The sequence below is a fragment of the Lynx rufus genome, unplaced genomic scaffold (genome assembly GCF_022079265.1).
Source record: "Lynx rufus isolate CCGP_SWC_20201006 ecotype Redwood Valley unplaced genomic scaffold, mLynRuf1.p SCAF_2, whole genome shotgun sequence".
In the NCBI taxonomy this organism is placed as follows: Eukaryota; Metazoa; Chordata; class Mammalia; order Carnivora; family Felidae; genus Lynx; species Lynx rufus.
The window spans coordinates 190,961,999-190,976,582 of NW_025814834.1; the positions used below are offsets into that span (position 1 = coordinate 190,961,999).

The window sequence follows — 14,584 nt, forward strand, 5'->3', positions numbered from 1 at the left end:
TGACTCAGCAGCCGCCACAGTGAATTTCCATTCTTCCCCCAAACGGACTCTGTGCAGTTGCCTGCTGAATGCTGAGCTCTCCACATTTGAAGCCAAGGGAAAGTGGAATTCGAAGAGACCAGTTGTGCTAAATCAAACTAAAAATAACAGATTCCATAGGCTTCACAAAACATACAGCCAATTTTCTGAAGTACAGAGTAATCACCCATTGCGTGATGAGTTGCAAATGGGCAAATAATTACCGTAACTAAAAACCACGCACCAGCAGTGCCTGTCAGTAAACGCCGTCAAGGCCTGTGATCTGCAAACGGTGCTAATTGCGAGCACTGGGAAGATGCTACCCAAACATCAGGCTCTCATCTCAGGCCAGCCCCCAATCTCCCCAGTAGGCAGCACTCTCCTTATTTGGTTCCTGCCAGCTCTGGAGGGACAGAGCAGGGAAAAGGGAAACAGGGCTTTCCCTGGGCTGGAACTTCAGAATTGAGTGTCAGGATTGAGAGCACTGGTAGGTAAGCGCCTAGCTTTTCACAGCACATCAAGAGCTCCGTGGTCACTGAAGGCACATCTGTCCAGCGTCAGGTCTGGTTCTGGTTGTACTTAGCCACGGAAGCGCAACCCAGGGGGCCTGAGGGACAGCTCTCCGCTGGGGGGCGGCCTTGGCTGACTAGGGAGGTCGCATTCTGTCCAATCTGCGGGATGAAGAGACTGTTCCTTCTTCAGCTGACGTTTTCCATGGCAGAAGGAGTAAACAACCCTCTCCCAGCCACCTTGAGCTCACAGCTGAGAGTGTAGGATGTTTACACACACTACGACATGGTTAGAGCCTGAGGGTCCGGGGTTGACCGGCCCCTGACCACTGACACAGAGATCGGCGTCTGCTCCGGAGGGCCCTGCGACACACGGTGCCCCTGCCTGGGACAACAAAAACAACAGAAACATACAACCACTTGGGTTGACTGAGCAGAAAATTTGCTTCATTTACCCAATTCCTTGTTCTGGGCTAAGTATGCCAGGCTCAAGAAGAGAGGAAAAGGCACTTCTTCAAGGTATAGAGGCACTGTGGGCTGCCTCAAAGTTCCCCAAAATGACAATGACACAGCCGGTATTGACCCCATACCCTCACTATGTTAGGTGCCCCAATCTATGTTGTGCAGTCCTTTCCTCACTACACTTTGTTTTGCTTGCTTGTCAAGTGCCCTCCCTGCTTGAGTGGAAGCCCTATGAGGGCTTAACTCTTGCTCTCCACTGTTCCAGCCATTCATTCCCTTGTAGGTACTTAGTAAGAGGTTGCTGAATGATGGATGGATTTATAGAGCCAGGCAGACAGCTGCAGGTAGGAAAGTGCTTTTTTTTTTTTTTTTTTTTTTTTTTTTTAAGCTCTATACCCAGAATGGGGCTTAAACTCACGACCCCAATATCAAGAGTCACATGCTTTATTGACTGAGCCAGCCAGGCACCCGGGAAAGTGCTTTTTCGCTTAAGTTGGGGTATGACAGTCTCTTGAACCCAACAGCTATTACCAACAGAAAAGAGTAGCTACACTCTCTTTTGTTACCTCTAGGATTTTGTGGTCATGGTGTGGGGAGCTCATGTTCCCTACAGAACAGGGCTTGCCTGGTGACTGGGGGCCCAGGATACTAGTACTGTTGACATCCAGGCTTTGAGGAACTGGGGTCTTGGCATGACAAGATTCCCTAACGGCCACCCACCCAGCCTCAGCAGACACTTTTAACATTCTGGATTTCTAAGCTAGTTCTCAAACAAGAATGAATTTTCTAGGTTAATGCAGTCTGTGCTTTAGACCCAAACAATCTGAACCCTGACCATAACCATGCTGAGGCAGAAGAAAAAGGAGGTCCCCTTTATTTTCATTGAGGTCTCAGTTTCCAGAACAATGTAACTGTGACATCATCATCATCTCCATTTCAACTCAACTTTTCACCATTATAAATAAAGGCCAGCCTGTCAATTAGCTCTTGGCTGTGGCAGGGATAAATACAGATACCCTCCCTTAACCAAGAAACAAAGGCCAACAGCTCTTTTCAAAGCTCTTGAAATAGGTTCAACGTATTTATTTTCCACTGAGAATGCCCTTCTCATTTTATAAAAAAAACATCCATCACTGTAGTCTAGACCTAACTTACAAAAGCTCTTGGGTAATGAGAGGGTGTAGAGAACCAAGAACCCCCCACCCCCCACCGCCACAACCAACTTGAAGGAAGTCAGGGAGGAGGGAGAAACTGGTGCCTCCCAGCCCTGACCTGTGATTGTTCTGTCTCCAGTTATCTCTGACTGCAACTGGTCTACAAGTGAATATAGTCTTTTTGCCAGACAAAAAGCAAACCCTTTAAGCATCCCTTTCAAAAGCCAAAATACTCCTTGCCAAAAACTGTGACAGCAGGTAAAAAGCTTCTCCTAAACTGCCCATCACTCCCCCTTAAGTTGTTTATGAACTAGGCAGTGTCTAGGTCACTCTGAGAGTACCAAGTAGAGGCGCCTAGGTTTGTGTTGTGAGGACCAGGCGAGATTGTTCTCGAATCACTGGAATGGAAGGAGGCACATCTAAGGTTCTTCTGCATTATGAAGACTCATCCGGCCAATGGAGGGCAAGCTAGCAAGGGAATGATTATGCTTGGTTTAAAGAAATGGGTGAAGAGAAAATGACATTTCAATGGGCAGGAACTTTCAACTCATAGCTTTAGTGGAGTAGAAGTCAGCCTCAACTGTTCTCTGCTTCTAAATAGCCTTTACTGGCTTCCCCAAAGAACAAGAGAAATTTCCAAGCATTTCTTGAGAAGTCAAGGACCTTAGATCTACAATTCAGTATTTCTGGCTAGTTTCTCTCCCCAGCAGTGGGAAATCACCCCCTGCGCTAGGACAATCTCTGAATGACTGGATCAATCCAGAATGGGGCACTTGCCCAGCTTTTGCAGTGGCCTCCCTGACCAGAGGGCTTACGCTTGGAATCTTTTCAGAAGTGGTGACTGACAAATGTCAGAGAATGAGCAGCATCCCAGGGCCATCACTACAGAGTTGTGCAGCCAGCCCCAAACTGAAAAAAGTACATTTGCTTCAGTAGCCAGAAATGAACTGCTGCCTCCTTCAGAAAGGGTGAGTTTTGGAGAGTAGGCGCTTTTAAAGGACTTAAGGAGGTGCCAGCCAATTTGGAGCTTGGGAAAACTTTGAGTCTACAGAGGATTAAAAGTGCTATCTTAGAATTTCAGGCCAGCTTTCAGCAATCTCAACCTTTCAAAGGCCAGGCAGCAGCTGTCCCCAACAGGACGCCAATCAATGGCTTGAACACCTACAAAGACCTGAATCCAGGCAGCAAGGAGCTGTTTCAGCTAGACATACTTTAAAAGGAGATGGATCACAGCATTGTGAGCTGGGCTAGGATGGAACAAGGAACTGTCTGACACCCTGAGTCAGTCAGGCACTGAGGGCTTGAGGAAGGCACAGGACATGACCCTTCCCTGCAGCCAGCTGGTTCAGCAGACGGCCCATAGAGAACAAGCAGGAGTTAGCACAAGGCCTGACTTTGTCACAGAGCTCAACACCTTGTTTTTAAAAGGGGCTTCTGGAACAAATTCCAACAAGGAGAGCAGGGGTATGGTAGCATTTGTTTTGGGGGAAGAGAAGTAGTCGGAGTTCTTGTTGTAGTGACTTCTCAGAGAGGAGGGAAACACCCCAAGAGGAGGAACTGAGCCTGTGGGCACAAACCTGCAATTGTCTCAAAGGCGATGCGCAGCGGGGGGACGACCGTGGCAGCCTGCCGCTGTAAACATCCGACTGAAAGCTCCTCTGAACACCTTACAGCTTCCAGTCAAGGATGTTTACAGTAGCAAAGACTGCCCAGAAAGAACGGAGCCGCAGTGAGGCACCTGCTCTAGTAAGGAGGGGACAGAGGATTTGCTGATCCAAAGGCCCCCAGGCAGGGTCAGGATTACAGGTGTCCTTTAAGATGCCCACTTCTATACTTCCTGACTGATTATTAGTATGAGACAGCATAGGACAATGGTTGTCACTGTCCTAAGGATAATATATTATGAAATAATTCATTCAAAACACTTAAAATTTTATTAACAAAATAAAGCGAGGAGAACAAGGCACGGCTTTGTTCCTGTCAGACCCTGCCACTATTCCCCAAGTGTCTCTACCACACCGACTGAGTCATGCAATCCGTGTGCCTCAAACAATGAGCTCTACAGGAAAGGGGTCTATTACAACTGCAGTTAAGAGCTTTATGCACCCAAGGTGCTGAAAAGACAATCAGTGTGGCCTTTGGAGAGGGGCAGGCAGAAGAGAGGGAAAGACAGATATTCACATTCTTTCTCATGACTGCTCAGAAAACGGTTTAAGTGGTGGTTCTCAAACTTGGGTGCACATTAGGCACATCTGAAAAGCTCGACAAAGCACTGATGCCTGGGCCTCCCCGTCAGATTCTGACTCAGCTGGTGTGGGGTGGGGCCCGGACACTAGTATTTTTTTAAACCCTAACAGGTGATCTAATGGATACCCAGAGCACTATATAGAGAACCGCAAACCAGAGTAAGAGAAAACCAAAGTCCATTCAAATACCACTGGGCACACAGAGAAGCTGTTTCTTTGTATCTGGAAAATCTAAAATCTGTGCCTTGCTGGGAATGTTCTCCCATCCCAGATTAAGAATTCTGAGAAATTCCCTAGGATACCTTGAAATGAGCTTCACTTTCCTGTTTGTAACTTGTCTTTAACTTTCATTTTGTCTACTTTCACTGAAATACCACCTCAGAGGCACTGAGTTAAAAGTATCCATAAATGAGTAACAGAGGGAGATGTTAAGGATGGATCTGGTCTAGAGAAAGAAAAGCAAAAGGAACAGCAAATGACTTGAGAGAGGAAAAGGAGCATATCTGACACCAGCACGCAAGGTGCTCTTTGGTCAGAAGCAGCAGCAATGCCTTCCCGGCTCACCTGACGCTTTGGAGGTTTCAGTTCATCTCTTGGAACAATATCGATGAGAAAGTCAAACTGATCAAATTTTGTAATTGCCATGGCGATATCATTCCTCTGTAACAAAGAAAAGCAGGGTGAAAAATTAGCCTGGGGAGAAACTAGTTCACCTGGCTTTACACCCTCCACGTTACAAGTAAGATAAGATGATGACTTCTAAGCCAAACTCAACAACCACAGCCAAGGCTATAGCTAAAGCAAGCACAGCCAAACTCATACACTTCACATCAGACTTCACGGAAGATCTACATGTAGCTCATGCTCTACAAGCTAGGGATTTGAGCCTCCAACTACAACTATCACCTCTGCTGGATCCTACACCAGGCCTGCCCCACAATTGTTAAATTATCATCCTCCAGCTAAATTTGTACAAGCCTAGCAATCTCAACTGGCAGGTTTCAAGGTTAAGCTACTATTCAATCTTATAATCTTTCTGAATCTCTATTGAAATCCTAATAACTTTTTACAATTATTTTCTGGTCACTGGATCTATATGTTAGTTCCCGCAAGGCTATGATTTTTATTTTGGAATTCAAAGTCACAATGTTAAATCCGTGGTTTATATCTTGTTTAATGTGATATGAATAAGGGGAAGTCTGAAGTTACTAGAATTGACTAATGATACCAAAACCAAGGCTCGTTCCAATGGAATTCTAAGAGTGATACTCCCTTTCTTTAAATAATTTTTAAAATTTTGTAATTAAAAACTAACACATGATCCTTAAGATCTGTATACTTCATTGCATGAAAATTTTAAAGCAAAAAAAAAAAAAAACAAAACAGGAAAAAGTAGTGAACTCTAGTGAGTGATATACATATTGAAGTCTTGAGGGGAAAGTAAACTTTGAAATGCACTTAAAAACAGATGACTTGATGGACAGAGGGACAGACAGATACGGGGATAAAGCAAGTAAACTTAACGGTAGGATCTAAGAGGTAAGTATACTGTAAACTTTGCTTATGTTTGAATGTTTTCGTAATAAAATGTTGGGGGTAAGTGAACATGGTAACAGAAGTCCCTAGCAATCTCTCTATATATCACATCTTAAGAGAGGTGACTCACCAGACAAAACAAAAGGGGATGGAAATTTTGTTTTTTCCTTCCCTTGTCTCTGTGATGGCCCCAAGCCACTGAAATGCAAAACTCCAATCCACCCTTCTTGCCAACCACCAGCTTGACAATAACCCTCCAACAGAAGCGGGGTGCATCTTAAGGCCGCCAGGTCTCATTTAAGATCGGTACGATACAGTATCACATTCCTGATGATGTCACCTACTCAAAGCTATCTAAACAGCTCATCTATGGATGGAATTGGGGGAACAGTGGGGGTGGGAAACAAAAGAACACCTCCAAACATACACCAAAGTGTGCTACAGTATTTTGGAAACACAAATATACTTAGAGTTGGTCTTTTTTTTATTTTGGCTTTGTTAAAGCCAGTAGTATTTTACTGAATACTCATATTCAGTAAAATACAGAAGTCTTGAGGACACAGCTTGATGAATTTTAATAAATATACGTACCCACACAGCTATCAACCAGATAAGATTATAAAAAGTGTCCTTCTATCCCTTTCCAATCAACTGCCCTCCCCCCTGAATCTGAGGCAAGCACTACTCTGGTTTCTATCACCACAGATGGTAAGAGTATATGGAATCATGTGTTATATAATTTTTCCCCCTCTGGTTTCTTTTGCTTAACATAATAATTTTTTCAGATTTCACCCACATTGTATGGAACAACAGTTTTTTGTTATTGTTGTTGAGTAGTAATCCACTTTATGATTATAACCTTTTGTTTCTATATCCCCATCTTGATGGATATTTGAGTTGTCTCCAGTTTTTGGCCATCATAAGTAAGCTTGTTATGAACATTCTTACACAATAACATCCACACTTCAGGGTGTATACGCAGGAGTAGAACGGCTGTGTCACACAGTGGGGATACGTTTAAGTTTATTGGAAAGTGCCAGTTTCCCGAAGCAACTGGACCACTTCAAATCCTGACCAGCGGTAAGCACTATATGAGTTTCACTCACTCCACTCTCTCACCAACACTTGGTATTGTCAGTCCTTTTTGTTTTAGCCATTCTAGTGGATGTAAACCAGTGTCTTGTTCTAATTTCTAGTTCCCAGGTGACAATGATGCCGCACACCTGTTCATATGTTTATTGGTCATTTGGGTATCTTTTTTGAAACACTGTCCAAGTGTCTTGCTCATTTTTTAATCTGGACTCATCTTGAAGATAGCTTTAACTGGATCTCTCTAGAGTCATAGGCTTCCTTCACAGCCGCATAAAGTAAGTTCTCAATGTCTAGCTGCATTAGAATGTAGCCTTCCCAAGGGTGTGGGGGTTCTTTCTGTTTTGTGTGAACACTGCTTGGCATACTGTAGGTGTTCAATGAATACTTGCAGAATAAATAAGCACGCATCTTCAATTTGGAGGTAAAGGGAAATTCACACACAATGTGAATGTTGATTTTTAAAATAAAAGGAAAATGAGAAAGAAAAGGAAAGGGTTCCCAGGAAGGCAGACAAGGAACAAAAAGGCAAATGAGGTAAGTGAGATGGATTCTTCCTGGGACTGCCCTCTCCTGGAGTCTCACAAGGCTTCCAACCAGAAGTTGTTTACATCTGGAAATAGATCAAACACTTGAGCCTCTGTCTATAGTCAAAGCTCACCAAGTGAAGAGTTCAGTCACTGAGCTGTGAAAAACGTGAGAATTGGCAATTAAGATTCTTGGTGGGGAAATACAATCATGGCCATAGAGTATGCCTGCCTCACAACAGTGGGAGGAAGATGCCAATTACACACATCAGCTTGACAGAAACCTAAGGAAGAACAATCTTTGGTCCAAAATGATGTAAGAAAAGCAGACAAAGGCAAGGGCAGTTGCCTGTCCCCTTTCCCCATGTACGTCTACAACATTACCTGTAGAGTCCGGCGCTTGTTATCCTCCGTGTGGATCCAGGCTCGAAGAGTCAACTCTGTGATAAAAATCTGGGCTGCCTTGGCAAAGAGCACAGGGGCTTCTGCACTGATCATCTGCAACAGATGTAGGCCCTCCCTGTCAATCACCAGCATGTCATTCAAACCAGCCCACTTGTCCCTTGCCTCACGTCCTGCCATCGACGATGGGGTAAAGGCTGGAAAATGAGAAGGTGGCAGTCCCAAGAGATTCCAAGGTAAAGTAAATCCTTAAGAATCGGGCAAAGCAGAAAGCAAGTAGAAGAAAGGAAGAGGGAAAAAGAATACTTTTCTAGCAACTACCACATACTTTCTTATTCTCATAACAGACTTTCAAAGAAACCTAAAGAAACTAGGGTTTAGGAGAGGTAAAGTGACTTGCCCACGGCCAAAGAGCCAGTTAAGTGGCAGGGTTAAGGTCCTAATCCAAGGACAGACAATGTGGGGAAAGATAATGAGTTTGAGAGCCAATGGATTTAGATAAAATTTCAGGCTTCCCATCCTCCTGGGTTTTACTTTTCACATATTGAAAAAGAAGACAACCTTTCGGTGTTGTTGTGGGAATCAAATGAGGTCATGTATATAAAAGCACCCAGCACAGGGCCTGGCACTTAGTAAGTGCTCAAGTAATGTAAGCTGCTTTGCCATGTCTGATTTCAAAGTTCAAGCACTTGATCAAACAAGGCTCTGAACCCTTGGTGAGCTGGTCTGTGCAGGACAGAGCCATGGAAAGAGCTCTGGAGTTAAGGAAGGAGAAGTGAGAGCTAATAAAAGGGAAAATTGCTGTGAACTGTTAGCTTTCTATACAAACACAAGGGACTATTAGTTTTCAGTGATAAGAAGAGTGAAGGGGCACCTGGGTAGCTCAGTTAAGTGTCCAACTCTTGGTTTCAGCTCAGGTCATGATCTCACCGTTTGTGGGATTGAGCCCCACATCGGGCTCTGCACTGACAGCACAGAGCCTGCTTGAGATTCTGGGTCTCCCTCTTTCTCTGCACCCCCGCCCCCAACTCACGTGTTATGTGTGCCCTCTCTCTCAAAATAAATAAACTTAAAAAAAAGAAAAAGCTGAGAGTGTTGCTCTCTTCCTGAGAGTTGAAATAAGAGGTGGGCGCCTAGGTATACAGAAATAGCCACCTGCAAGGAAACCTCACAGGTTGTCATTCATGTAAAACAACTCACAGATTGAAAAATTAGAACAAGAGCAGTATCTTTATCAAGCATTTCTTAGAGCTTATATTGACAAACTAGAGATTGCAATAAAATGCTAACTGAGAAGATGGCACTGTCCTGCTGATATAATCTGTGTTTACCCTACACAGTGAAAAGGATGGGTGATTCAAAAAGCAAACAGCAGGGGTGCCTGAGTGGCTCAGTCGGTTAAACGGCCGACCTCGGCTCAGGTCATGATCCTGGGGTTCACAATTTGGGAGCCCTGCATTGCGCTGTGTGCTGACAGCTCAGAGCCTGGAGCCTACTTAAGATTCTGTGTCTCCTTCTCTCTCTGCCCCTCCCCTGCTTGCTCTCTCTCAACCGCTCTCAAAAAAATAAACATTAAAAAAAAAAAGGCAAACAGCATATTATCAACATCTGGAAAACAAGATATCCTTAATTTCCAGAGAAGCAAGATATAATAATTAAAACTGTTCAATTTCAGCTCACTTAACAATTTTAGACAGGAACGAAATAAAAAAAGCAAGAAACAATAACGAAATTTTCATTTTTAAGCTTTGAGCACTACAAAAATGAGCGACAACCTACCCACCATTATAACTTCAATATGAATAATAAAAACGAATGTGAATTCACCTTCACGTCTTCATCCAGTTTCATGATCTTCTTAATACGAGCCAGTGGGAGTTCTTGTACTCGGAAATCTTTCTGAAATGAGTAACAAGAGGCACATAAATGGTGGGGACAATCAACAGGGCATGACAGGCATCTTGAAACACTGTGACTGGTTTAGTCCCTCCTTTCAAAAAACATGGCAGGAGAGGAGCTACAAATTAAATGAAGAGAATACAAGTTTCAGAGCAAAATTCTTCTTAACCCATGCAGAGCTCCAGACAATTAAAGGTTTCAGGATAAACTTACAATGCCATCTAACAGCGCCCTCATGAAGAGTAGCCCCAAACAATATCAGATTTTGTGCCAGCACAATATTGAGGTACATCTTGAGTGCCCACCGCCGTCCCCCTAAGCACACCAACCAGTCTGCGATATGTAGATTAAAATGAGACTTTTGCCTCAAGGGCATTCCTTTGAGTTGCTAGTTTTTTCTTCTATTCTGGGACTACAAGGGCAAGGTGCCAGCAGCACCTGACCACTGTGACCCACAGTTGTCTTCAGCCAGCACTGGCTGATATGGGCTACTTCTGACCTTTGCACTAACCTGACACCAGAAATCGGGGAGGAGGGCCTTTCCCATCACAGCAGCAAAGGCCTGGTCTCTGAAGTTTGCTTGGGGGTGGGGTTGGGGGTTGGGGTTCGGGGTTTGGGGTGGGAGTGGAAGAGTATGGAGAAAAATGGGTAAATTTTTCAGCTGCCTTTTAGGAACTGCCCTGGGGATGGGAGGAAACCACATGACTTTACTAGGGACAGAATTTAGGAAAGGGCTTTCTTACCAGCACTACTCAATTATTTGCGATTTAAGCCCTTTTGATACTACTGGTACTTAAACACATGCCCAGTGATGGATGCAATTCTAGAAATAAAAATCAATTCTGGGTTTCAGAGCCGCAGTGAAGAGAAAGGTGCAAAGGGAGAGATTGGCTAAAATCAGCGAAACCCCTACTGGGCCCAGGTGTCAAGTGACTGATTCTATAAGTGGTCTGAAATGTGACTCACCAAACCCAACGTGCTCATCTGGGAATTTGCATCATCACATTATGGAAGGAGCAGCTATTATTTTAGATTTGGTATAATGAACATGCATAAGTGAACTTTCTATTCTAAGACCAAAAGAAACTCTCAACTATATGTCAAAGAAGGCAGTGGGGCATTTTAGAAAAACATCACCAGCCTTCCCAGAATCCATTTTTATGACTACAGAAGGAAGAGTTAGTTTTATTAGGATAAAATGCACACCGAGACACTGGATTTCTCCTCACAAACCCAACGGGCTGCTTGGGACCACTCACCAACTCCGCAAACCTCCAACACCAATTTTTTTTACCTTTTCTCTTTCCAACTTAGGTAAAACATTTTCCATGAGGCTTCTACTAAAACTACCTCTGGAGTGGCAGAGCTTTACAAGTTCAAATGATTGGAATTTCACCAGAAAAGGACAGGAGGATACATTCCTTCTATTCTTATTTTTCTCCTCTTTCATTCACTCATTCATGCAACTCGACCAATAGTGAATGTATGATACCTGCTACTATGTAAAAGATGCAAGTCTATTCTTATCTTTGAACAGATTTATAGTTTAATTGTCAAAGACCGTCACATAAAAAATATAACCCCCTATGCTATACTAGGATGGGGGTGTAAAATCCCAGTGACAAGAAAGGAAATAGGCAGCTGGTGGGGCAAGGGGAGGGGTTGGAATGAACAAGAGGAGCTGGCAAACGTTCCACAGAAGGGCTGACATCTGAACTGTGTCTAAAGGATGTTACAAAATTTGCTTGTTGGAAAAGTATGAGAATGTTATTCAGTCAGAAGCAAAAGTATGGTGACACAAAAAAACATGGCCTATTTAAGTTTTAGATGTATGATCTGAGTACAGAGGGGAGCAGCAGGAAAGGGAATGCTGGATTGGGGCCAGACCCTAAAGGGATTTTAAAAAACGTTTAACCACAGAAATCAATCACTGGTCTTCCTTCTTATGTGGCATACCACACAAAATGATGATGCTAAACAGAAATGCTAAAGAGAATGCTGGGGATAATTCCTTTGGAAGGCCTCCCAGGGTGATACATACAGCACAAGATTATGACCACAAGATTTAACTCTCTTGCAAGTGTGCTCTCATTGGGCTTGGTTATTTAATGTATTTCCACACGACTGTTCTAAAATTTCTTAACCAAAGCCCAAAGCTGAGAAGAAGACCTCCTTCCCCAACTTGAAAGAGTATTACTTCTAGAATTTCTATGAGACTATTCTTCAAACAAAAACGGGTCCCATCTTGTAGAGATATAAAAGGTGGCAGAAATTTACAAAACAACTCTGCTGTAAGTCTCCCTTCCAAAAAGCCTTTTCTTTTGGGAAACTTTATCGTGATCCCCAGACCTTGAGATCTCAAGGCGCAGTGTGTGAAAAGTGGATCTTCATATGTGCGTGTGTGGTTCATTATTGCTGACAAGAGCCCAGTCTTCTATAATCTCATCCTACCTTTTCAGTCACGTGTAAGGGTTTACGACAAGCTTACTGGAGAGGGGAGCCCTTTCACCAGCAACAGGCTAAGGTCCACTAAATTGCCTTTCAATTCCCTGCTCCCCTTGTCAATGGCAGCCATGCAACTGATGTGAATAGCATTTAACTTCTCCTGATGCTGATCCAAGTGGACGAACAACTGACACATACTGACTTTTCTTTTGTACCCTTGGGAGTGATATCAGCAAGGGGGAAGAACAGATTCACTCTCAGAAAATTCTCATGGTCCTGACCACAACCAAAGAACTACATTAAAAACACTGCCATCTGAAACCGCCGAGTTTCAAGAAGTCTGAATTCACTCAATGAGAATCTGGAGCCAAAGAAAAGTCAACGGGTCTCAGGCTGCACTAAAGAACATCCGGAGTTTCAAATAATGATGAGAAATCTTTTCCAGTCCTACCCAGTCAGGCATTCCAGCAAAGTCCATGTTCTAATCCTCTCCAAAGCACTGATTCTCAGCCTTGGCTGCATGTTAGAAACACCTGGGGAGCTTCTGAAAATCAAGAGGCCTGGGCTCTACCACAGACTAACTAACTGAACAAGGAACTCTAGGGGGCATCAAGTGTTTTGAAAACTCGCCTGATGACTATGACCCACAGTGAGAATTAAGGACCACTGCTTTAAAAGCCTTGCTACTCAAAGTGAGGTCCTCAGACCAAGCAATGGCATCACCTGGAAACTCAAAAGAAATGCAGAACTTAGATTCCACTCCAAATGTACTAAATCAAAATCTATACACATATATATATGTGTGTATGTGTATATATAATATACATACATTATAATACATATAATGCATATACACACACATATAAATATATATACATATATATTTTATTAACGTTTATTTTTGAGAGAGAGAGTGAGCGAGAGAGAGCGAGAGTGAGCAAGTGATGGAGGCAGGGCAGGGGGTGGGGGCAGAAGATCTGAGGTGGGCCCGGCACTGACAGCACAGAGCCCGACATGGGGTCCGAATCCACGAACTGAGAGATCATGACCCCGAAATGAAGTCGGATGCTCAACCAACTGGGCCACCCAGACACCCCTCAAAATCTGTATTTTAACCAGATCCTCATCTGGTTCATATAGACAATAAACTTTAAAGAGGCGCTGCTCGACAGGAAGGGCTCAAACAGCACAAGACCTGTTTTGTAACAGCCCACCAACCTTCATCTCCAAGTTCTTGTTTAAACGGTTATCTGGCTTGATTGTAATGTTAGAAATGTCACCGTCCAATCTGAAGGCACCAAAAAATAAGATGTAACTGGCAATTAAAAGAAAGTGGCCTATGCATCAAATTACAGCTAACTAAAGGCTGAACGGAATGGAGGGAATAAGAGGAGGAGATTTTTCAAGATTCAGCATTGCTGCACTTCCCCACCTGCCCCCCAAAAATATGAAGTTAGCTTTTTCTTCCCCACTTTCAAAGAGGTCTAGAGGGATAAAATTCAATGCCAAGAAGTCTGTTAATTATCATTCCCAGAGCTCTGTTGAGCAGGAATACGGTACTTTGCACAATCATCCTAGTGTACATCATTTTGGTATGATTTTTAACCAATTTCAATCCCAACTGAACATCACCTGGATTTATGGACAATTACAGAGTCTTTTAAGAGCGAGGAGAACATAATGGCCAAGCTGAGATGAAAGATAAATTGCTTTTGCAAAGCTGAGACCAAAATGATTGGGGCCAGTGTTCCCAATACATCATGAAATAGATCACCTAGCAAATTTCAATTTGTTTTTAGAACAAATTTGTCCCAGTTTTAGAGGGACTCCAACACCTTATGAATATTCGCAAAACCTTTATCTACATTTGGACAGTTTGAACCTATGGATTTTTTAAAAATCTGTTCAAAATTTTGAGATGTCAACCTAAGAGGCTCTGACATATCTGAAGAAGTCTCGTTGTAAGTACTGCTGAGTTCTGGAAAGGCACAGATTAAATACTAAAGTATTTACACAGGCAGAGAGGAAGATGCCTTTATGTGCTGCAGGCAGAGGAGAAAGAAGGGTCCTACCAAAGGAAAGAGCACCCCAACTTTAGTAGACCGCATCCCTACTTGAAGTCGCCACTGATGTTGCCTCACACTCAGTCTCAAGTAGGGGAGTCTGATTCACTTAAATATTTATTGTGCACCTATTAAATGCCAACCGCTGCTCTAAGCATCTGATCTAAGCGGTCCCATGGTAGTGGTCCAGGAGTCTTTTTCAAGGGGGAAAAAGCTTTAGCCATCTATAGAAGA

General features: G+C 43.4%; 1 protein-coding gene across 6 annotated transcripts in view; it reads right to left on the bottom strand.

The window, feature by feature from the left end:
• NFYC (nuclear transcription factor Y subunit gamma) overlaps nucleotides 1-14,584 on the bottom strand; it is a 66,908-nt gene that overhangs the window by 11,824 nt on the left and 40,500 nt on the right. For all 6 annotated transcript variants that reach the window (XR_006962627.1, XM_047082605.1, XM_047082603.1 and 3 more), the window contains exons 3-5: nucleotides 9,771-9,842; nucleotides 7,926-8,039; nucleotides 4,954-5,049 (exon numbers count right to left, since the gene is read on the bottom strand). Coding sequence is in view for 5 of the 6 variants with exons in the window: in XM_047082605.1 (XP_046938561.1) it covers nucleotides 4,954-5,049; nucleotides 7,926-8,039; nucleotides 9,771-9,842 (282 nt within the window). In the remaining variant the exon portion in view is untranslated. The remainder of the gene's footprint in view (nucleotides 1-4,953; nucleotides 5,050-7,925; nucleotides 8,040-9,770; nucleotides 9,843-14,584) is intronic.